At 33.6% G+C, this 25,201-nt stretch overlaps 2 protein-coding genes across 2 annotated transcripts in view; one reads left to right on the forward strand and one right to left on the reverse strand.

Annotated features, from left to right (window-relative positions):
• nsmaf (neutral sphingomyelinase (N-SMase) activation associated factor) overlaps window positions 1-24,974 on the reverse strand; it is a 35,346-nt gene extending 10,372 nt beyond the window's left edge. Inside the window, exons 1-27 of the mRNA XM_087261914.1 lie at window positions 24,869-24,974; window positions 22,649-22,738; window positions 18,790-18,868; window positions 18,650-18,714; window positions 18,515-18,551; window positions 18,368-18,418; window positions 18,172-18,243; window positions 18,038-18,085; window positions 17,891-17,943; window positions 16,279-16,408; window positions 16,114-16,185; window positions 15,525-15,633; window positions 12,491-12,667; window positions 12,321-12,400; window positions 12,144-12,234; window positions 9,874-9,937; window positions 9,723-9,774; window positions 9,001-9,121; window positions 5,858-5,989; window positions 5,706-5,748; window positions 5,415-5,575; window positions 3,252-3,360; window positions 3,055-3,113; window positions 2,900-2,964; window positions 683-750; window positions 451-574; window positions 57-140 (exon numbers count right to left, since the gene is read on the reverse strand). Coding sequence (XP_087118040.1) covers window positions 57-140; window positions 451-574; window positions 683-750; window positions 2,900-2,964; window positions 3,055-3,113; window positions 3,252-3,360; window positions 5,415-5,575; window positions 5,706-5,748; window positions 5,858-5,989; window positions 9,001-9,121; window positions 9,723-9,774; window positions 9,874-9,937; window positions 12,144-12,234; window positions 12,321-12,400; window positions 12,491-12,667; window positions 15,525-15,633; window positions 16,114-16,185; window positions 16,279-16,408; window positions 17,891-17,943; window positions 18,038-18,085; window positions 18,172-18,243; window positions 18,368-18,418; window positions 18,515-18,551; window positions 18,650-18,714; window positions 18,790-18,868; window positions 22,649-22,738; window positions 24,869-24,906 — 2,274 coding nt within the window. The 5' untranslated portion in view covers window positions 24,907-24,974. The remainder of the gene's footprint in view (window positions 1-56; window positions 141-450; window positions 575-682; window positions 751-2,899; window positions 2,965-3,054; window positions 3,114-3,251; window positions 3,361-5,414; window positions 5,576-5,705; window positions 5,749-5,857; window positions 5,990-9,000; window positions 9,122-9,722; window positions 9,775-9,873; window positions 9,938-12,143; window positions 12,235-12,320; window positions 12,401-12,490; window positions 12,668-15,524; window positions 15,634-16,113; window positions 16,186-16,278; window positions 16,409-17,890; window positions 17,944-18,037; window positions 18,086-18,171; window positions 18,244-18,367; window positions 18,419-18,514; window positions 18,552-18,649; window positions 18,715-18,789; window positions 18,869-22,648; window positions 22,739-24,868) is intronic.
• Window positions 1-25,201, forward strand: part of LOC147843211 (uncharacterized) — a 501,869-nt gene that overhangs the window by 224,151 nt on the left and 252,517 nt on the right. The window lies entirely within an intron of this gene.

The following is a 25,201-nucleotide window of genomic DNA, read 5'->3' on the forward strand; positions in this document are numbered from 1 at the left end:
ATAAATTTGAGGGTTTTTTTTTTTTTTTTTTTTTTTAAGGATTCCTTATTACTAACCCCGGCCTCATGCTCAAATTCAGCAAGTGGGTCAAACTGAGTCCTTTTATTACTGGAGATGTCAGCAGCTACACATTCCCAAACCTTAAAAAAAAGACAGAAAAATGATGAATGCAGAGGCAACAGATGTATCAAAAAATGTTTTAAAGTGTGTAAATCAGTTCTAATTAATCAGTAAAATCAAAAAGGTTTTCAAATTAAGGGTTTTAATTAAAAGTTTTAAATTAGTTAAAACATTACTGCAACTTCATTTTAAGACAGACAAGATTTCAGTAAAAACTGCAAGACTTTTTGTTTGCGTTGACTAGAAGTTTTATTTGAAACATTTAAGACTAAAATAAATAGAAAGTCCTATGTAACTGCTTTTGCATTCGGAGTTAAAACACTTCAATACCTTCACAGTGGAGTCCCAAGAAGCCGTGTAAAGTTTGTCATCCCTCCAGCAAATATCACTAACCGCATCATCATGACCCATCAAAGTGTCCTGTCTTCTTCCATAAGCGATTGAGTAAAAATAACTACAGGAAACAAGAAATGGATCAAAGGGACAGAGCAATAAAAAAATAAGCGCGTTAAATTGATAAACAAAAATAAAGAACGATTGTGCCAATTATATAACATCTTACACATTATTGTCCCATGAAGAGCACACAACGATCTTATCATCAGGCAGCATCAGGCAGGAGGACAGAGCCTAAAGTCAAATTTTAAAGAGTATGGCTTTAATTTAAAGATAAAATAAGCTATTCTATACAAGCAATGTTTATTGTAGGCATAAAGAATAGCCTCCCAAAAAATACTTGGGACACTTCAGCCACAATTTAAATTTAAACGTCATACTTAAGTTAAAGGGATAGTTCACCCAAAACTGTTAATACTGTCAGTATTTATTTATTAATTTACACATGTTTGATTTTATTTCCCATGTTGGAGACAAAGCATATATATTGTATAATCTTATAAACCAGTAGCCATTGACTTCAATTGTATTACTAATTAATTTAATGGCTACCTGTTTTCAATATGTTTCAAAATATCTACTTTTATATTCAACAGAAAAAAAGAAACTCACAAATGTTTTGAACAACCAAAGGATGAGTAAATGGTGAGTAGATTTTCATTTTGGATGAACTATCAATTTATTATTATTTTTTCCCCTCCTTATTTGATTGTTTCACTTCTTTCGCAATGGCAAATAAATCCACCATGCATATGAAAATTCATGTTTATTACCTGGCCAATCATATTACAGCAGTGGATTTCAACCATGGGGATCCACCATTGCAGCTATATTACATATTATTATATGTACTATACATGTATTTCATTTTATTTTATTTTAATAAACCTGTACCAAAAGAAACACTCTATGAGTGTCCTGGACAAACAAACGATAAACATTGCAGAGTACACATTTGAAAATCTATTTTGTTTTCTTTTCATAGGGTCCTTAAGCCTTTTCCAAATATTCCTTGTCCACCACCTTGGTGTGTATCCATAAAACCCATCACAGCGCTCATAGGTCATCATTACTAATAGAAAGCACAATTCAAAATTCCATCAGCTGATCATTTAGTGTGATTTAAGACAATGTCCAATATGGTAGAACATTATTTGTGAGCCAGAACCAATTAACTGTCACAACATTAGACACTCGTAATTATTACTGAAGAAGCATTTAAAGGTGCAGTATGTAAGTTTGACACTCAGTGGTTGAGCTAGGTATTGCATACCTGGTTCAAAACACACGGCAGGGGTTCATTCTTTGTACAGTGGCTGCACAATTCTGGCAAAAATGTAAATCACAATTTTTTTTTTTTTTTGATTAAAAATCAAGATCACGATTTTCTCACAATTCCGTAAATTTAAAATACAGGTTAATGTGATTAGCCTATTGTTGTTGTTAATTCTAAAACATATGGTAAAACAGCAATAATATTAATAATATTATTAGGCCAATTTGTTGATCTACTCTTGCTTAAAATGCTTCATTTTGGATAGTCATGGTGGACTTGAACAGACTTTTAATATGTCCTGTTTGGCAATTCACAGTGATATGATGACTTCAGAATATAACTATTCATAATTATAAAGTTGATTTATTATGTTTAAGACATGTGCTTGTCTTCTGTTATTGACAACATTATAAGTCCATTTGTTTTCACTGGTAAAATAATAATTTTATCATTATAAGATTTCTTATTGCATTAAATGCAACATTATATATAGGCTAGGGTTGTTATACTGACGCAGTAAACTTTTAGTTTTATGCTTAAAACCTAGCGTTTGCTATGAAAGAAAACATTTGAATGTTCTGGCACATTTTGAAAGCCAAATATCTGACTTTAGCACTGTTTTTCAGATAAATAAGTATTGTATGTTCACTCAGCATGTTTCTTAAATATCTGCAAACATATTACGTTTTTTTATGCTTTAGAAAAGTCAAAAACTTACAGCCCTTGCAATCTTAGCCCCATTATAAAAGTGAATAACAACACACGCAATCACAGTTTTTATAGTCCATGCTTCAATACATTGTCAAATGTATTGACTAAGAAGAGCTCAGTTTGTGCTGGACAAAAATAGTGTATAAGTGTGGAAAGAAGCCAAAATATTTACAAGTCAGAACAATCTGGATTATAGTGGAAATAACATGGAACTCTATTCATGAAGCACTCCATGATCTGAAGTGTGTTAAATTAGGGAGATGTCAAATATTTAAAGTGGCAGGTCCAAAGAACCAAAGCTATAGTTAAAAGCAATTAATTTAGTGAGTGTACCTTTAATATACAAATACCTTTAAGGTACAAAACTGTGATACCAAAAATATTTTGAAAGGTTACCATGTTGGAGAAGGAAACACTTCTTTGTAGGCCATTTTCTTTTGAGAACATCTTTAATGTAGAGTCTTCACAAAGAAAAAAAAAAGTTTACATCTTAGACCTTCTAGTCAGTGATCATTTTACTTAAGAGACCAAATAACTGAGGAATTCCTAACCTTGGGATGTTGTGAAGATGGAATCTCCACTGAGGGTCACAGCAACGCCTGTTACTGCTCTGCAAAATCCAGCAAAATTAACATTTAAAATAACATTTAAATAAAAAATAAACAAGAGTCAAAAACTATTCTATTCTATAATTCTATTCTATAATTATTCTTTACATCAGTTCTCAAGTGGACAAACAAATACTCACTCTTTGTGTATTTTATGGCAAGACTGCAAGACAAGTTTGTTCATGTTGCTCCAGGCCATCTTCCTACTTTCCTCAGTCAGGTCCTCAAATGACTCCATGCAAGGAGAAACTGCACAAAAACACTGAGGTCAATTAGATTCTGTAATGACACCCTTCTGGAGATTTGTTTGTTTGTTTATTTAATGCCACATTAGCAACTTATGAATATTCAATGGCAAGATCAATTTAAATAAAAACATATATTAATCTATGATTATATAATAACTTAATATATATATATATATATATATATATATATATATATATAATAAATTTCACATTCCAACAAAATAAGCTAAATGGTAAGGAAGGCTTGACGGAGAAGTGTCAAATCCAGCTCCTGGAGGGCGGCAGCTCTGCACAGTTTAGTTCTAACCATGCTTCTACACACTCATACAGGGGTCATATTAAAGTTTGTGTGTGCGAAATTTTGCCATCCGGCGCTGCGAAAAGGGGTAGGATTAGACATTAAAGAAGCAAGCGATTGGTCCATGTTTTAAATTTCTGTCCAGAGAGGTCATGTTTTGATCGTCCATTACTCTCCCGCAATTATGTGATGCGATTTCAGAGTTCACCAAGCTTAAACTTTCCAACGCAGTAAACTGCGAAACTTGTCGCATGAACTTGCATTTCCAGTCTGCCACATTCCCAAATTAAATTTATTGTTATATGCACAGCCCAACAGGTATGTCAAACAATGAAAATTAAATTGAAAAAGAAAAATGGCAACCAGATCCACAAGCTCCACAAGCCTGATACGGAGCTATTTGGATCCACACAACAATTCAGCTGTACTAGAATAAAGTCCAGTTCCACCTGTATATTATTTCTATATTTATTTATTTGATTACAAATTATCTGTTAGGAACATACTCTCATCCACAAAGTTTTACTTCTAGAACATATAAAATTCTTATGTCTTTGAAAAATCTAGGTACAGACTAGGTCTACATGATTCTGGCTAAAATGAGAATCACATTTTCTTTTTGCTTAAAATCAAGATCACGATTTTCTCACGATTCTGTAATCTAAAAAAAGTTAATATGAGTAAGCTATCAATATTGTTATTCCCAAACATATTGTAAAACAACAATAATAATAATACAAATGCAACAAACTAAACGTTATTTACAATTCTATTAGATGTTATTCACAGCCTATGTAGGTTCTGTTCACTAAAGCAGGCATCATTGGCAGCCATGTGCGCGTCCTCTCAGTTGTAAATAAACAGCTTGCAGTCAGCTTGTGTGATTTCGCGGCCGCGAATACATCATTACTTGAAGACAGAAATTATATTTTTGGATGAATTATGCTATATAATACAGTATGTGACTCTTTTAATGTCATTTGGAGGAGTCCATGTTGCTGTGAAGACTTTTGTGTCTGCCTTTACGCTTCTTTTCTGACCTAAAGCTGAATTAAGATTGTGTGTAGGGTCGAGATAGCAAACTTTTTCCAATTAATTGTTCAGCTCTAGTACAGACAAGGTTAAAATTAGGTGGGAAAATGAACTGGGACTAGTATTTTGAGAAGACGTTTGGAGCAATGCCCTACACAGAGCGAATGGTAGCACATCCTATGCTCGACTGAGTTTAATACAATTTAAAGTGTTACATCGAATACATCTAAGTGAATCACTTATCATCATTTATTTAAACATTTGTATTTTCTATTATTTTACATCTTATTTTATGCAATTTTTAAAAAAAATTTTCCACTTGTGTGCTTACTATTTTTATTATTGTTGCTGTCAATATTTATATTAGGCAGTATAATTAGGGTTTTTGTTGAAGTGGGTAAAAAAAATCTTTGTATAAATGACATCTGCACTTGTAAATAAAAAATAAATAGGAAAAAAAAGTGCTTATTAAATCTGAAAATAAGCGTTTATTTTTGCTAATTAACTTGCCTTGCCTTTCATTTCAGTCAGTTTTACGGTCACTGTTGCTAGTTTCATTTAGTTTTTCATTTGCTGCGATTTATTTGTCTTTCAGTTAATTATTATTTTTTAAATCAATAGATTTAGTCTTAGTTTTGGTTTACTAAAACAACCTTGGTTGTCACTTGATGTCCTGATCTGAACTGAAACAACTACATGACAGCAGTACTTGTGTGCCATTGTACCTGGTGAGAGCTCACTGCTGCTGAGGCTTGGGGTTGTTGACAGGTTGTAGAAGCGTGGAGTGATTCTCTGAGGATGAGGAGTGATGAAGAGCTGCCGTGGTGTTTGTCCGAACTCCAGTATCTGAGTCAGCATGGCAATTTTCTGATCTGGGTCCTCGATGCTGCAGAAACACACATATACACACTGACAAATCTACACTGACAAATATAAAACACATAAACATTAGATGAAATAACAATCAGATATACGTTCGAAATGTTCTTGTTAAAGAGATTCGAATATTAGCTTACCTATCACAGTCAACTCCTCCCTCATAGGTTAATGGATGGAAAACTGCAATATAGTAGGACACATATTGTTTTGAGATAAAAGAATATGAATAACACAGTAAGCCTACTTTATAATCGTAATTCTCTGACTGGTTACAGTCTGTGTAAATTACCATTATGGCTGGCCACGGCTTCACTTCCCCTCTGTTTGTAGCCAAAGATCAGATCAATCCACTCATGCAGGTGTTCAGACACATACTGACTCTCAAGTGCCAAGCACATTTTCTGCAGGAAATCATCTGGATCTGCTCATGTACACAACACAGAAAAATCACAACACTTTTAACACTGCTCTGTTTATTTAATTTATTGTTCGCACTCTATTTGCCCTCGGCACTTATTTGTATGTAGACTTTGGACCACAAAACCATCTATAAAAATCAATTTTAGGAAGGATTTTAACATCATCTAAAAGCTGAATAAATAAGCTTTTCATTGGTGTGTGGTTCGTTAGGATTGGAAAATATTTATGGATTAGACAGACAGAGAGACAGAGAGACAGACAGACAGACAGACAGACAGACAGACAGACAGATAGATGATAGACAGACAGACAGACAGACAGACAGACAGACAGACAGACAGACAGACAGACAGACAGACAGACAGACAGACAGACAGACAGACAGATAGATAGATAGATAGATAGATAGATAGATAGATAGATAGATAGATAGATAGATAGATAGATAGATAGATTGAGCTATTAAAAATCTGAGGGTTACAAAAAAAATAATACTTAGGGAATTGCCTTTAAATTCATTATTGTACAGTAGAAAATTCACAAAATGTCACGGAAGATGATCTTTACTTTAAATTCTAGTGATTTTTGGTATAAAAAATCTATAATTTTGATAAAAACTGCTTATTTTGACTACTGCCAAAATATACATGTGCAGCATAAGACTGGTATTGTGGCATGGTTCTTTTTAATATTATACCTGTACTATATTTATTTTTACATTTCACACGTCTAGAATAGCATTTAGTGTTATCTGCAAGCACTAGATTAAAGCCTGAGAGCAACAAATTTAATTGTATCAATTCAAAATTTTTGAGCTTCTCCAATGCAGAGAACGACCAAATAGATTTAAAATAGTACTTATAGTATAACCAAAAAAAAAAAAAACGGTAAATAGTACATGGGCTGCATGATATTGGAAATAAATGAAATTGCAATATTATATTTTCTGTGATGCATTTTGTGATATTGTATAATTTTACCAGATTAAATAAACCCCTCAATCTGGTAAGAATTTATACATTTTAGATTGATTGAGATGATTTTGTAGGGACATGCATCTGCAAAAAAAAATATCGTAAACCAATCCCGAGCATTGATAAATACAGAAAAGATATAAATGAAATAAACAGTTTTTAATGTTTTAAGGAAGTCTAACAGTATTCAATGCAAAATGTATAATTAAATACAAAATGACCCAGTATAATCTTCATCGTATTTATACATAAATACAAAAAATACAAACACTATAGTTTTGTGTGCCTGAATGCTCAACACTGCAGCCTGTAATGCGACTATTGCGAATGCGCACATTGTGATATTGATTATGCAACAATATATTGTGCAGCCCTAAATAGTAATATAAAGACTTACACCAGCTAACTGGTGATTCAGGATAAGATAAAAATATGGTCTGGAGGACGGATTCATGATGTACGATTTCATTAATTAAACTGTCAAACTTAAATAAAATACTCTAGCTTCATATAACTGTTTTCATCATTTGTCTTTTGTGCCTTCTTGATAAACTTTTGTGATGATGCATCACTGGCCCTTTGGAGCCACTGATCTAGTTAGCTAGTTGATTCCATCAACTGTAATAAAACAGAAGAAAACATCTTGTATGACTGCACTTTGTAGTAAAGACACAATGTGGTTATGTGAAACCATTTCCACAATTTGAGAGGGGGTGGGAAAAGAGAGAGAGACCACTGAAACTCTCACAACCTGTAAAGTTGATATTATTATTATTTTTTTTTTCAAATTACCTGGCTTGACCTGGGAGTCTGGGTGGAGTGCGTTCTCATTAACATATCTTTCTAAAACATAATTTCTAAAATTGTGCAAAGTACACATAATCCTATGCCAAAATTTGAGCAGTTAAAGTAATTTTTTTACCCAATATTATTGTTTTTTTTAGCTCTTAGACAATATTGCATATACAATTGAAGTCAGAATTATTAGCCCCCCTTTTTTAAATATTTCTTAAATTATGTTTTTACAGAGTAAGGAAGTGTTCACAGTATGTCTGATAATATTTTTTTTCTTATGGAGAAAGTTATTTGTTTTATTTCAGCTAGAATTAAAGCAGTTTTTAATTTTTTGAAATCCATTTTAAGGTCAAAATTATTAGCCCCTTTAAGCTATTTTTGTTTTGGATAGTCTACAGAACAAGCCATCTTTATGCAACAACTTGTCTAATTACCCTATCCTGCCAAGTTAATCTAATTAACCTAGTTAAGCCTTTAAATGTCACTTTAAGCCAGGTGTGACCAACCCTGTTCCTGGAGATCAATCTTCCTGCAGATTACAGTTGCAACCCATATCAAACACACCTGCCTGTAATCATCAAGTGTTGTTCAGGTCCTAATTAATTGATTCAGGTGTGTTTGATCAGGGTTGGAGCTGAACTTTGCAGGAAGGTCGATCTCCAGGAACAGGGTTGAGCACCACTGCTTTAGGTTGTATAGAAGTGCCTTGAAAAGTATCTAGTGAAGAATTATTTACTGTCATCATAGCAAAGATAAAATAATTGTTGATAAATAGTTGATAATATCTTCTATACAGTAAAAAAAAAAATGTAATAAATAAATTTAAATAAAATGTTAATGCAAAAATAACTAACACTGCAAAAAAAATTTCCCGCAGTTTTCTTGGGATATTAATATAATGAACATATTAAATTGCATTTAACACAAACCAATAACTCAAAAAAGAATTCCCAAAACTGCACAACATAATCGTGTTGTCTGAGGCAGAAAAACGACTAAATGCAATGACGACAACAAAAAAGATCAACAAACGTTGTTGTCGAATAGACTTTTGATCTAACATAAGGGTTTGCAATATTATGATTTGTAGAGCAATAATTTAAATCAGTCGACTGATTGAATAATTGACACATTCAATTCTTAACAAAACAAAAATCTGTTCCAGACCTAGTGTAAAAAGTCTTTTCCAAACAATGACATATCCTTGAAGGTGAAAGTGAAAAAATAAGTAGAGATTATGAACCTGATGCCCACGGAGGAAGTTCAACATTTTCAACTCTGCCTCCTCCCTGCCGCCTGCCCAGATCCAGTCCAAGCAGATTCCTCAGAAAGCTGCTATCACTTCCATAGAACTCAGGAATCAGCTGTAAACGGACACACAGTACATTGCTGTAACAATTTAAAGTTTAAAGGCGACCTATTATGCCCCTTTTTACAAGATTTAAAATAAGTCTCTCATGTCACAAGAGTGTGTGTGTGAAGTTTCAGCTCCGAATACCAAAAAAATCATCTTTTATATCTTTTTGAAACTGACCTTTTTAGGCTTACATCCAAAATGTACCGTTTTAGGGGCTGTCGCTTTAAATTCAAATGTGATTGTGCTTCCAGCACTCTTTACAAAACAGGCACTACAAATGCCTATTAATCAGCATATCAGCAGGTTTAAAACAGAAATAACGTTAAAAAACTGAAAAGGTCAAAATAACCAAAAATAAAAAATAAAAAGAGCAGGCGCTGACTGACAGCTGATAATAAAAGAGCGCTCTTTTCTCGGTTCCTGTATTTAATTTTTGCAGGGTTTTGTTTTTCAAAATTCTTTTTGACAAGCTGTTTTATTTCCAAAATAAATCACCCATTCAAAACGCAGCCATAATTACATCCTTACTGAAATACAATACATCTAAAAAAAATAAAAAACAAAAAATAAATAAAATAAAAACAGCTGACTGCATGTAAAACACTCACCTCTTTGAAGTCTGTGCCTCCCTCTAAACAATTTTTCCATGTCTCTCCAATACTGTAAACAAACGAACAAAAAAAATATATATAGATTGCACGCAAACATTTTTTTTTTCCCCCAAAAGTTGTGTGTTCGTGTGCTGGTGTGTGTTAATACCTGTTAAACATTCGATCTGCATGATCAAATCGTCCGTTCTGTAGACAAAGCATGTGCTCTGGAGCTGCAGGAAGGCAAAAGATACATCATCAACTGCTGCAGGGTCCAAAGCTCACACTAACGATATATTCAGAAGTGTAGATTGTGAAAACTAATCAGGCCGAAATGCACAGCAAAACTAAAAAGAAGAATGCTTGGTGATCTGAAAGAAATACTGAACGTACTGTAATCTGTAAGTCTAGAACTGAAGTGAGAAAAACTTACTGCTAAACAACAAAAATTAGAAAATTGTATAAACTGGTGATGCTGCAAATGATATCAGTGTGGGATAAGATAAATGACTAAAGAAAATTAGGACTGCCATGATTACGTTGTTCAATAAAAAACGTAAAAGTGTGTTAATAAATTAAAAGAAACATGCCTGCATTTTATTTTTTTTACTTCTAAATAATGAAAACTATCAGTTAACGATATTCTTAGTTTTTTTACTTAATTATGTAAGTAATGCTATTTTTGGTGTGGCTGTGGTAAGCTTTTAAAAACAAAAGCTTGTACAAAGTATTTTTTTGAAAAAATCTAATATCTAGCAGCAACCAACATAACCAACATTGAGAAAAATCTAATTATAAGGATAAAAATGCTAATTAAGAATAAGAGATTAATGAATCTACATTAATTTAGCCAAAGTATTAATTCTTTCTTTTAAACTGAGTAATTAGTCGATTGAGGCGAGGCAGTGGCGCAGTAGGTACTGCTGTCGCCTCACAGCAAAAACGTCGCTGGTTCAAACCTCGGCTCAGTTGGTGTTTCTGTATGGGGTTTGCATGTTCTCTCTGCGTTCGCGTGGGTTTCCTCCGGGTGCTCCGGTTTTCCCCACAGTCCAAAGACATGCGGTACAGGTGAATTGGGTAGGCTAAATTGTCCGTAGTGTGCATGTGAATGTGTGTGTGGATGTTTCCCAGAGATGGGTTGCGGCTAGAAGGGCATCCACTGCATAAAAACCTGCTGGATAAGTTGGCGGTTCATTCCGCTGTGGCGGCCCCTGATAAATAAAGGGACTAAGCTGACAAGAAAATGAATGAATGAATAATTAGTCGATTGACAAACAATTTCAAACTTTGCAATGGACTCTCAACTCTCAACCCTTCAATTCTTTTTGCAATGGATTTCCAGCCCTACTTCTTTCTGCAAAAATTTAGTGAACAAATAGTTTGTAAATGAATACAGCTCAGATCAATTTTTTGTCTTTAATTATTTAGTTTAGTGACAAACGGCCAAATAAGCAGAATAATGTACATCTTATACAACAGCCCTCCACTTTGTGTTGTTTTGCGAGAACTGGCTGGATGTACATTATGTCTTATTTATTATTTAAAAGCAATTGCGTCTATTCAGAGGACATGGAATAAAGTGTTTAGCGTATATGTATTCATTTTTGATCTCTTTATGAATGTAATAACGCATCAGAGTTTTGAGAAAGCAGACAATTCAGTGTTGAGACACAAGTCTCACAGATTTGATTAAAAATTTTTTTTTTTTGTGATCCAAAGATGAACACATTTGTTATGGATTTGGGAAAACATCAGTGTGAGTAAAAGATGGCAGAAATGTATTTTTGGAGTGAACAAAACCTTTAAAGGGCTCTGTATATGCACAGCTAGTGTTTTCAACCGATGATGAACTTCCGGAGAAAAATTTATGTGACAATTTTCAATTTCATGAGGTTCTTTTTACAGCATCGACGTTGTAATGTAATTTATATATAATCAGTTAAATAGAATTAAGCATCTATTTTGGTTGTTAAAGTGTAAATTAGCCCTCATTAGCAGCAGGATAGCGCAGATACTTCATTGAAAATACTGGGGTAAAATTCATTTCCATATTTTAAAGACGCAGAAAATATACATTTAAAAGTATGTGTGCATATACCCCATTCTGTCATCTTTTACCTTTGCCTCTCTTACCTTTACTTGTCTCAAACATTTAGGAGTTTATTTTTCCTGTTTAACATAAAACAGGATATTTGGAAAAATGTTGGAAACCTGTACCCATTAATTACCATAGCATTTGTTTTTCCTACCATGGAGGTCAAGGGTTACAGGTTTTTAGCTTTCTTCAAAATATCTTCTTTTGTGTTCAACAGAATAAAAAAAACCCTAATGAATAAAAAAAAACTCAAAGCTTTGGAACCACTTGAGGTTGAGTAAATACAGTAGATTTTCAGTTTTGGGGGAACTATCCCATTAAAAGACAAATAATTAGGCCCTTACCAACTCTGACGAGGTAGAAAAGCACATATCCAGGTGAAGAGTAATGGCTCCCATACATAAACCGAGGCTCAGGCATGTCTCTGTAGCGTTCCTATAGCACACACAAAGATGAATCCTACACATCTAATACTTTTATAAGGTATATGTGGAAATGAAGAGGCTGTCAAGATTTCTCACCAATAATCTCTCCAGTCTCTCTTTATTCAAGGCTCCGATCGGTTTACTGAGATCTCGAAATGAAGCAGGATTCAGCAAATCTGAAATCATTAGTCAGTAAACAAATGTGTATGATGTGTTTTCTCAAACAGTGTGATGTGTGTGTGTGTGAGAGAGAGAGAGAGACTGACCCAACTGTGTGCTGCTGTAGTCACTGATGACCCAAGGGAACACTGGATACTGGGAAAGGTCATTTACACTGCGGTCTGCTAAGTTGTTGAGATGAAGTAGGTACTGATAGTTGGAGATGTGACCTCTCTGCCACTGCAGCATGTAGCTCTCTGCTGTGTGTTCTGCTACATGGTTCTCTACACCACACACATACACACACACGCACACACGCACACAAGCACTCACACAAGCGCGCACACAAGCGCGCACACAAGCACGCACACAAGCACGCACACAAGCACGCACACAAGCACACACACACGCACACACACACACACACACACACACACACACACACACACACACACACACACACACACACACACACACCACACACACACACCACACACACCACACACACCACACACACACACACACACACACACACACACACACACACACACACACACACACACACACACACACACACACACACACACACAGTCAGTAAGTTACACTTACACTGGGATGTACAGTTTCTTCTGGACACAAAAAACATGTTTTTTTGAACATGATTGTTGGCATTGCTTTCAGTTTTATAGAGATAAATCAACAAACATCCCGCCATCAAATCAAAGATTAGAAATGACTGGATCTCATCCTTCAAATTCTTCACCAAATCAAATTCAAGACTTTAAGACATTTTCAAGACCATTATAAATAAACATTCAGACATAAACAGGGTCTAAATGATTTTTTCTAATGTTGTTTGTACTTTGCCCCATAAAAAAACATGAATTAGTTATTTCTTAGCCACAAATATTAAATAATGTTTCCAACATACAGTAACTTTTTTACTATAATAAACTAAATTAACTAGGTCTATTGTCTAGGTCAGTGTCCACACCATTTATGGTCTATAAATACATGGAGAACTTTAATCAAATGTTGATCATATTCGAGTTATAAATAAAAGATTTGTCAAAAATGTGTATTAAGATGGATTGCTAGTGATTGGATGGGTGACAGCCTTATTGGGACGCTTGACCTGGACATAAAAAAACTGAAATCAGTTTAAAATGATTTTAAAGACAAGACAATATTTGAATAAATTTAACACTTGTTGAGGCCTTAATTTTAGTTTTTGAAATGGAAGACATTTTAAGACTATTTAAGATCCTGCAGACTCACTTATTACAGTAAATTTGACCATGTACTAACTTTAGACCTCTTAAGTTGGGAATGTGTAAATTACTGTCAATTAACTTTACTGTACTCTTTCTTTGTGGGTGAATGGATGACGAAAAGAAATTATAAAAAAAAAACTTGAAGTACCAAACCGTTTTTTTTAGAAAACATACCAAAATATCAGATTTCCAACCATAAATATGTTTAACCTAGTGCTTATATGATTATGTTAGCTTTGCTTTTTAGACGAACTAATAAAAAAATATAAGCAGTGCAGGACCAGTGTAAAACCAGCCACTATAGGGAGATGTTTTTGCTTACTTTTATTCGTCCAAATGTAAGTCAAAGGGTTAGTTAACTGAAAATGTTAAATTGTTATTAATTACTCATCTCGTTCCAATGCACAAGGTGCGTCCCAAAAAGCATACTTATGCACTATTCATCTTGTAGTATAAATGGTGTAAATAGTGCATTTACACTGAAAACAGTAAATATAATAAGCGCACTTTAATTATTCAGATGATGCCCTCATTCGACTTGTAAAATGAAGTGTGGAATAATGGACACTCAACAACTACAATTTGGCTTGTGTTGTTGAAGGGGCGGAGCTATCGGGGACACATGTTGGATAACTTTATTTATGATTGTGAAAGTGAAATTCTCCTATGAGAGTGACTATAGAAGCTCCCGATGGAGAATGTGGTTATACTCATGGCAGGTATTATTTGGTACTTTTTTCATTTATTTCACTAATTTGGCAACCGTCAAACGTCATGAGGGAAACGGATTTAATTTTCGCTTAGTATAAAAACATTAGTGCTCGATTTGGTAAGTACACTACATACATATACTATGCTGTTGAATGTGTAAATGCATAGTGCATAGTGCATGAGTTCATAGTGTGCCATTTGGGACGGAGCTACAGAGACGTTTGTTTTTCTTCAGAACACAAAGATATTTTAGATGCAATCCAAGAGCTCTCTGACCCTCTGTATACAGCAACAATTCGGAGATGTTCACAGTCCAGAAAAAGAACCAAACACATTGTCAAGACATTCCATGTGACTTCAGTGGTTCAACTGTGATCATATGTAGCCCCAACAACACTTTTGTGGCCACAAAAAAAAACTGTAAAAATGACTTTGGTCACCTATATCTTGTCAGTTGCGCATTTACTATGTGCAGTATGACATATTAGCATTAGATTCAGTCCATAGAAAACACACACCCCAATCTGATAAGAAAGTAATTGGTAAACTTTGCTACATATAAGCATTTTTGGAGTTTGTATGATTACAGTAGAACCACTGAAATCACATGGAGTGTTTTAACAATGTCTTTGTTTCCTTTACTCAACTTTGCACATCTCATGATCATTGCTCTCTATGGAGAATGAGAGAAAGATCAGGTTTCATCTAAAAATATCTTTATTTGTGATCTAAAGATAAACGAAGGTCTCAGTGGATTGGAACGGCATGAGGGTAAGTGATAAACAACAAAATATTTTTTTTTGGGTGAACTAACTCTTTAAATCTGTAGTTATGGATAATTAGTTATACAAACTGGGGATGACAATCCCTCTTTTTACTCTTTTTATCAAACAATTCTCAGCTTTGTTGAATAAAAAAGAATAAACAAAATAATGATAAATGATTTTCAGCAAAATTGAAGGCATAAAGAAGAAAATGAAAAGCTAATTTCATTAAGTAAAAAGTTACAAATAATTAAACAACATTATATATAAAACAACTTGTTCTTACACCATTACATTTGTGAAAAAAAATCTTGAACAATATTCTAACCGAGTAGTCTTTTAAAGTATTAAGTTCCCTGATTGAAAAATATACACAAACTAATGAAGCCTACCGAGAAAGGTTGCAATGTAGTAGTAGAGCTCATCTCTGTCTTTAGTTTTGTAGAACTTCAGGTAGATGTCAGAGCAGAGATCATTCTCCGTGCAAAATACCTCAAGGCCCTTAAACAACAAACAAACATGTATACGTGTTTGGCTTATTTATTTTGTTTATTTTAACTTAAGGCTATTTCATGGCAAAATTAATATTGATCAATTTTTATATTACATAATAATAAATAATAGCAACTTATTAATTCAATAAGAGATATAAATAAATAAATACATTTCCTTTCATTCATTTTCCTTCAGCTTAGTCCCTGATTTATCAGGATCCACACAGCTGAAGGAACTGCCAACTTCTCTGGCATATGTTTTACACAGCGGATGCCGTGCCAGCCGCAACCCACAAATAAATAAATAAATAAATAAATAAATAAATAAATAAATAAATAAATAAATAAATAAATATCAAATTAAAAAACATATGATATTAATTTTCAGTCCAATATTTGATAAATAACAAATTGCAAATTGCAAACATATTGCAAATATCCCAATGAACCAAAATTAAAGAATAAAGAAAACCACATAAACACTTACCAAAGGCCTCAACCCATGTCTCCTCTTGTAGATGCGTCTTACACTATGCAACCCAATCTGCACCACTGAATCCTTTTAGAAATGCAGAAACACACACGTACACAAGTAAAAGAGCATTCATAACAAAGAAATCCCAATGAAATGGTGCCTGCCATAAAAACTCACAGGATAGCTGTTCAGAGGCTGGAAGTAAAGATTGCAGTCGGTGATGCAAATGTGACCAGCGTTTGTCACCAAAGGAGAGACCATTTCCGCCTCACATTCCATATGCGGGAGTTCAGTTACGTTCTGAAAACTGCACACACAACAAGCATTACATTTCACCCTTCTTTTTACTAGAAAACAATTCAACAACAGCAGTTTAGGGTCTGTTAATAATCTGAATACTGTCACAAGAGATACATGCTCTGACTTTTAAAGTTTTGTTTTGAGAGAAGACCACTAAGCATTGATTATATTGTACTTTTTGAGCAGGGTTGTTTCTACACAGCCCAAGAGGAAATGCAGAAGGATGAAGTACACTTCAGTTTTTATGCTCTCCAAAGCCATATTTTTCAGGGGAAAATTCCAGCAGCCATTAGAAATAGTTATAACATTGTGATATGGAGCAATATTTTGTGCGTACATAGCTTTTGAGGATCTTTTGGTCTACTTCTCTTTGTCAGGCAGATCCTATTTAACTGATTTCTTGATTGTGAACAAGTGTGGAAGTATTTAGGCCTGGTTGTGGCTAAAGAAATTAAACTCAGGTATGATAAACCCGAGATATGTTTCACAAGGGGCAAACACTTTTTTACACAGGGCTATGAAGTTTTGTATTTTGTTTTCTCATTAAAATGTGACAAACATGCACAAAAAAAAGAAAACACACTAGGGTTCAAAAGTTTTTTTATTTTTTATTTTTAAGAAAATTAATCATCAAGGCAGCATTTATGAATGTAAAACAAATTGTTAAATATTTATTAAGATTTTAAATAACTGCTTTCTTATTGTATGTAGTTTCAAATGAAATTATTACTCTAGTCATTATTGTTTTTATTACGATTACCATTAATAATAATAATAATAATAATAATAATTAATATTAGAGTGATTTCTGAAGGATCATGTGACTGAAGGCTGGAGTAATTTAAAATCACTGCAATAAATGAAAAAATTTAATTATAAACTACTTTTGAACAGTTATATAGTGCAATAACATTGAACAATTTTATAATGTGTACTGTTTTGTTGATGAAATAAATGCAGCTTTGGTGAGCAGGAGAAGCTTATTTCAAAACATTTAAAAATCCTACTGACCCCAAACTTTTGACCGGTAAACACCTTTTCACCCAACCATTTTTAAGACAATTATAAATAGCACAGGAAACCAAAAAAGTACATTTAATGGATGCATATTTACTGAGTAATCCACCAATTTTCACATGAGATTTAAAAACAAATCACATTATATTTTTATACTGAGAATGATGGGTTTATTAGTAACATCAGTAATCTTTGACAGTGTTGTTGACAGTGACAGCTCTATGGAGAAAATAGGTATTATAGCTCAAGAAGTCTCCGATATGTTTTAGTATCATTTTAGTTTTTGGATATCATAATAACTTTTTTATCGAAATTTAGAATTTATTCAAAAGTGATTTGAGTCGGAACAAGGCTCAAAGAGAAAATTAAACTGCACAGAAGGTCTAAAACCTAATCATTTTTACCCCAAAATCTGACATCAACAACTGAAGGAATATGACGAATTTAAAAAATTTGGAGTTTTGATTCTTACCTGTTCTTATCAAAGCGTGTTCTTGCCAACCTGGACTGCAATATAGCTGCAATCTTTAGCAGATACACAGACATCCAGATCATCCATAATGAAAGCTAATAATTTATGTATGGATGTATTAATGTATGGAAAAGTTACTTCACTAACCATTGCTGTCTGATCACTCTGCTTATCCAGACGGGATGCTCTGTGTAACTGGAAAATAAACAGCAAATAGCAAATTAGCTTATATCAAAATTCCCAATAAAAATTAAAATCCTAAAGAAAGAATAATGGCAAACCTGTAATAAAATCTGAACCACATCTTCAGTTTTAATGGGTGACCCCAACTGGAATGTGATCTTCTTCTCTCCCTAACAAATCAAGCAGTAAATAATATTATATACAATGTACCAACATTATAAAGAGAGAATAAACAACAGAAAAATATATATCACTGCTGAAAATGTTTACTTGCAGAGACAAAAATGAGCTCACCCTGTCATATTTATATGGAGCAACCACATTTTCTTCTTTAATTTGATAAATCTAATGAAGAAATACAATAAAACTTGATCAAATACTGAACTATCTTTACAAAATAAGAAGGATGGAGTACACTGGGGTAACATGAGGCACACTCACCTGCTTCGTTTTTATAACAATACAAGCGGGTTTACTTCTGCAAACACAGAAAAGTAAAAGAAAAGTATTATATAACCCTAAAAAATGATCAAACAAATAAATAAATATTTCTGATAATAAATGATTCTGTATTACTCAATAAATGGGTTATGGGCCGTTTCTTCTACTGCCGCTATTTCACTGCAGTCTTTGAGTGGAATCTGCATTAAAGCCTGATATTAGTGGGGCAAATCAAACAATAGCTGCTTTAGGTTTGGTGAAGATGAAGATACTACCTTTAAAATAGGCTTCACAGCATCATCGGGTTCAAAAATTACTGATTTGGAACAGATTTTTAATGAGCCATTGGTTCGCCTGTGTACAAAAACATACAGAAGTTTAACACCAGACAAAGATTACACTTGTGCAGTAAAACATTCTGACTTATTCAGAAGAGGAGGAAAATTTAAAATTCACATGACACCTTTGCACATGATTCTATGGAAAGGAAGGTCCAATGCAGAGTTTTCTTTTAAAAACAGCCTGCTGTTAGTGTGCAATGAATAATGGGATGACAAGAGGCCACTAAGGATGCACCAGTTGTTTCCTTCATTAAAGGTGCATTTCTCGTTCAAACTACTTATTTAAAATGAGCTGAAACACAATTCTTGAGATTTCATTGGGACAACAACATTTTTTATGTTCAATTCAAATACATTTTATACAAGTGTTAAGTTAACTTAATCGATTTGAGTTGGGACAACATAAATTAAATGTGTGGAACCCTGTATTTTTTACAGTGCTCTTCACATTCAATAGTAATGATTAAACTGTAAACGGAAAAAAAAATCATGTATTTTTCATGTATTTTTATATTCTGGTTGAAGCCTAAAACTAAAAAACTTTGTCTGGCTAATAATTCCATAATTCTTCATAATATCATAATTCTGATAAGCCCAAACTGTCCGTCAACAAATATAGATTTGTAAACCACGCCACATTTACCTGCACTTGAGAGAGAGAGAGCAGCAAAAACAAATTGTGAATCAAAACTTGTTAAAATCCTGAATCAATATTAGAGTTACTTTTGCAGGCTGGAGGAAGGATGACACCATGGCTGAAGTATTTCTGTTAGACAGGTAATTTTATGTTTTAAAACTACTTTAGTCACGCAGAGTGGATGTAGATTGAATTGTTTTATGAATGGGTTATATGCACAGAAGTGTTGTTCAGCCACTGAAATCTTCCATCCATAGATTGATGTGACTATTTTTAATTTCATAAGGTTGTTTAACAGCATCGATAATGCTAATTTTTGTTTAGTTTAACAACAAAACATGAATAAATACCACTATTCCGCCTAGACTCCTTTACTGAGGTGAAGCTGGTTTTATATTCACATTGGTCACGCTCCCTATATTGTTTACCATGCTACTTTAAATATTCAGTCTGAAACATCATGCAAGTATTGTTTAGTAATAAGTAGAATTCCTGCAGCCCGCCGGCCAAACACTAAGCATAGTGACTTTAGGACAAAGTCTGTGACTGTGTTTCAAAAATATTATACTAGCAGATAGCATTTAGGCAGATCACTTACTGCACATTTAACGTTGAAATTGTATTTGAAAGATTGTTCTAATTTGCTTAAGTTCAGACAGCCTTTGTCACACTGCCATAAAAAAATGCTGTTCAAATGCGCTCTTTAAAGGATAAATCCTTAAAAATGAGACACAGCTATATTGTTTGAGATGCCATTGTAATGAAAACTTGACATAAACAAATACATCGCAACCTGACTTTGTCACGGTCATGACAACTTAGCATTACCAAGACAACCTAACTTGTTATAAATCTGGCATAAACATGATTGTCATAAGGCCATTATTATTGTGTTATGAATATTTTTGAAAAGATATATAAAAAGGCAGCAAAAACAAAAGCTTCGAAAATATAAATTTCCTTAAACACGGCAGGTAGCATTTCAAGCACACTGAGTTTTAAACGTTATACGCTGAGAGCTGTTTTTTAGTAAATAGATTTGATATTTTTGGAGCTTTTGGTATTTCCATCCATTTTAATTGGCTGAGCACCGAGTTGCAAAATACAAATTCTCAGTAAAACACTCATAACATAATAAAAAAAAACAAGTGGAATTTATATCACTGTAGTTGAGATCAAGAAAAATATTAATAACGATTATTATAATAAATAGTAAAATTATTATCATAATAAATAATAAAAATGTAATGCACAATTACATGAAAATCACGTTTATGTCAGATTTATGACAAATTTTGTTGTCTTGACAAAGAGAGGTCATGATGTATTTGGTAATGTTTTCATTAAGACATCTTTGCATTTAAAGTTGAACTTTTTAAACACACCTGACCCAGCTCTTCACTCCCTCTGGGATATTTATAAACAGCAGGTAAGGTATGTGTGTGACAAACTCTATAGGCCATTCAAAAATATTTGACATCTCAACTTCCAACATGGGCACTGCCATGCAGAGTTTAGCTTTAATCCTAATTCAACACACTTGATCCAGCTAATCAAGTCCTTCAGGTTTCTTTACATTACAGGTATGTGTGTTGAAGAAAGGTTGGAACTAAACTCTGTAGAACGAGTCTGTAGCCTTTTTGGACAGTTTGACACCACTAAACCTTTCCATGGATGAAATGAGATAAAACCAAAAACCAACAACAAGATATACTAGATTCTTTAAAAACATCCTGCTATACACACATTTTTATATGGTTTCAAAAATGATTTGGCAAAAAACATTGAAAATCAAGCTGATTCCAAATTTTTTGGAAGTTGAATTTTATTCAACCTTTTCTTTCACTTTAAAATTAAAACAATTTGCGCTACATTTTTTACAACACAAAGTTTTAACTACGTTTAAAATAATAACAAAATAGTTTTACCATTACTGCCAAATGAGCCGATTGACCTATTAATGCAAGCATCCCTTCTTTAGTTTACAAGTTTTTATAATACATCATTTTATGGGTAGATTAACACAATGTGATCTAAGTGGCCTTTTAAATACTCATAACAGCATGTACATACACTCTGATTAGTAGACTTTACTTAAACAGACGAGTAAACATGTTCCTTTTAAAGTGACTAGTTTTTCAATTTATTTTTGGCCTTTTTTGCCTTGATTAAATAGGACAATAATTAGACAGGAAGCGAAGTGGACGCGAGAGAGGAGGGTAGGGACAGGAAATGTCCTTGAGCTGTGATTCGACACCCTGATGTGCTACCGCACCATATGTCCGCATGCTAACCACTAGGCTATTGCGCCGAATAAATGGATCAGTTGACTGTACTTTAAAAGGTGAGTAAACTCATTGCCTTAAAATTATTAATTAAATGAACTATATGTGCATAATTATAAAAAATAAGTTAGGACAACTTAACAGTTCCAAGTTACAATGGATTTACTCACTTAAGTACCATCATCTTGTCATTTAAAAGGCAACGCAGGGAGTCACAAGCAAACTCCACACAGAAACAAAACAGACCCACCCGAGGCTCGAACCAGCAACCTTCTTACTGTGAGGTCTCTAAAATACTCAGACCAGCCCATCTGGCACCAACAACCATGCCATGTACAAAGTCACTCAAATCACCTTTCTTCCCCTTTCTGATGCTCGGTTTGAACTGCAGCAGATCGCCTTGTCCATGTCTACATGCCTAAATGCATTTAGTTGCTGACATGTGATTGGCTGATAAAGTGGCCAGTGAGTGTATATGTCTAATGGATATGAACAAGGTATTGTAACCATATCAGAAAAGCTACATGTGAGATAAACTAGTGTGTTGACGTTTAACCACTTCAGCTCTGTGATGACAGTCTAGCATGTCTGTGTCAGAAAACCATGCTTTGTTCAATTAATAAAATGGACTCAGCTGCCACACACTGCATAAGAAATCATAAATGAATGAAACAGTGAGGATTGGTAACAGAGACAACAATAGTTCATTCATGTTTAGAAGTCAGTGCCTAAACAAGAGGTGTTCATGAACATAAAAATGACTCTCTTCAAACAAATAGTATGGTAATATGGTATAATATTCTGTAAAGCTCTTGAATTTCCCTCATGAATTACTTATGTTCAGTTATTCAGTTAACAGTAAGCTGCTCACCTGTTTGTCTCGGGACCTCTGTTGGTCAGATTATATGCAATGTGCTGTTCAAAATACTGCTCCTCCAGATCCAGCAACAACAGCGAAAATCTGCACACAATGACCGATGGGCAAATGATGCATCCACAAACTATATGAAGTGAACTTTACAAACTGACTGTGCATTAACTACACCACCCACTTTCATAAAGGAATCCAAAAATATATACCCTTATAAATAACCTATAACCCAACTCTTCTGATGAGGCACGATCACTTTAGGTAATGAGCAAATTTAATGTGGCCTTTTATTTAAATATAAACTGATTAATCAGAAGCACAACCATACCTGGAGATATTTCAGAATACAGCTTATGCACAAAAACAAACTTGGTTAAATTCATGGAAAAAATAACCAGTTATAGTAATGGGCTCTATACACAGCTAGTGTTTTTGAGCCAATGGTAAACTACCGGTAAAAGCTTTTTGTGACTACTTTAGCATCGAGATCATAATGCAATTAAAATACAATCAGTTAAATAGAATTCAGCATTCATTTAGTTGTTCAAGTTTAAAATGAATTGAAAGACTGTATATCTGCTAGTGCCGTCAGTAGCACCAGGCTAGCTCAGAAAGTCTATTTAAAATACTGGGGTAAAATAAATCCATATTTTAGAGAGATGGCAAGAAAAGAAAATGGAATTTAATGCAGTGCTTCTTGTCCGGTTCAGCGTAAGCCGTCGGACTAGCTGGCTGAAAATTAAAAGTCTTTGTGCATATAAAGCATTGTAAATAATGTTCCTTTTGTTTGCTTGCTTCAGAGATATTTATTTTAATTTACCAAACAAATTCTAAATAAGTGCATTTGGTTTATTTTAGACATATATTTCCCTGTATAATATGCATAGAAGAAAAAGGAATAGACATAAAAAATATAATAGTAATGAAAAATACAGCCATGTAAATTTGAAAGTCACTGCTAAGCTTATTTACTCATTCTATTTAAAATATAATTAGATACAATGTAATTCTTGCTTACATCAATAAGAAATTACTGAAAAAGCTTATCTTAATGCAATATAAAATAACTGTTCAAAAGTAGTTTATAATTTAATTATTTATTGCAGTGATTTTAAAGAGGTCATATGATCCTTCAGAAATCACTCTAATATTAATTATTAGTATTGTTATTATTTTTATGATTATTATTAATGCTAATAGTAATCAAAGCATTGATGGCTCCAGGAATAATGTCATTTGAAACTACATACAATAAGAAAGCAGTTATTTCAAATTTTAATCAACATTTAACTTTATTTTTTTTACATTTAATAAATGCCGCCTTGATAAACAGCATAATAATTTTCTTTAAAAAATAAAAATAAAAACTTGATGGGTAGTGTATGTATAGTCATTTCTTTTTGTTGCAAACAAGAATTTTATTGTACCTAACTGTGAATCTAAAAACATTGAAATCAAAAAAACATTATTGTTCCTTCTTCTTTATTTGCTCTATAAAATACATATAATTTCATAAAGCAAACAAAGGAGCAGGATAATTGATGTTTTTGATCTCTGGGTCCTTTAAAAATATATACAATAAACACTGCAACATAAACAACAAAGTACCTAAGTTATATATGGAAACTATCTGAAGAATGAAGTAAACAAATAAACAAATTATTAACATAAATGTATGACACAGCTGGTCATGTGACAACAATAATCATCATTCCACGTGAGTTGACATCCGTATGCCAAAACTGTTTTTCCTGCATCTCTCTAAAACAAGGGGGATTCGACATTAAGGTGAAACATGTCTTCCTCTAATCTGTATACAATGCGATTGTGACTGATGACATTACAGTTATCAGGGGAATCATCACGTGCAACTAGCCGGGAATATACGAATGAATTAGTCACCACTCACTAACGTACCCCAACAATACAAAACAAACCATATTATAAAATTGTTAATGTGGATCAAAGTAAAAATATCCACATCAGGAAAAGCTTAAATATGCAAGAATACTGCATAACTGATCTACGCGTAACAACACAGGGTGTTTGATGTGTTTACTGGCCTGTGAAGCGGTTTTGTCCAGCGAGCTCAAGTAACACAATGGCCTGAAGTACGAGCGCTGTAGCTGGGCTGACTTGAAGTTAAACTCCCTCCAGACCCGTCCGGGCTGTCAGTATAAAAAGTTACCGCAACGCAAAAGAAATGTGTAAGTACTATACCGTTCTTTGCTGCGATCCTTCTTCGTGATGAAAGCCATGAGGGCTCAGCTGCTGCAGCAGACAGACATGTAAACACGGAAATACTCTGAAACGGAAGAAGCGGCGGATCGATTCTCACGCTTGGCCACCGTCTTTCTGGCGCTGCAGTGAGACAAGAAAAATTAAAAAGATTATTAAAATTATTTTTCCCCCTTCTTCTTCAAGTATCTTCCACCATTCTCAATTTTACATTGTAAACTATTGTTGTAAAATGTTTACCAACTATATCTATTATAATATTTCCTTATACGTTAAACGTTCGTCAAGACAGAGAGTATTATTATATAAAACTGC

The sequence above is a fragment of the Danio rerio genome, chromosome 7, assembly GCF_052040795.2.
Source record: "Danio rerio strain M-AB ecotype USA chromosome 7, GRCz13ab, whole genome shotgun sequence".
Lineage (NCBI taxonomy): Eukaryota > Metazoa > Chordata > Actinopteri > Cypriniformes > Danionidae > Danio > Danio rerio.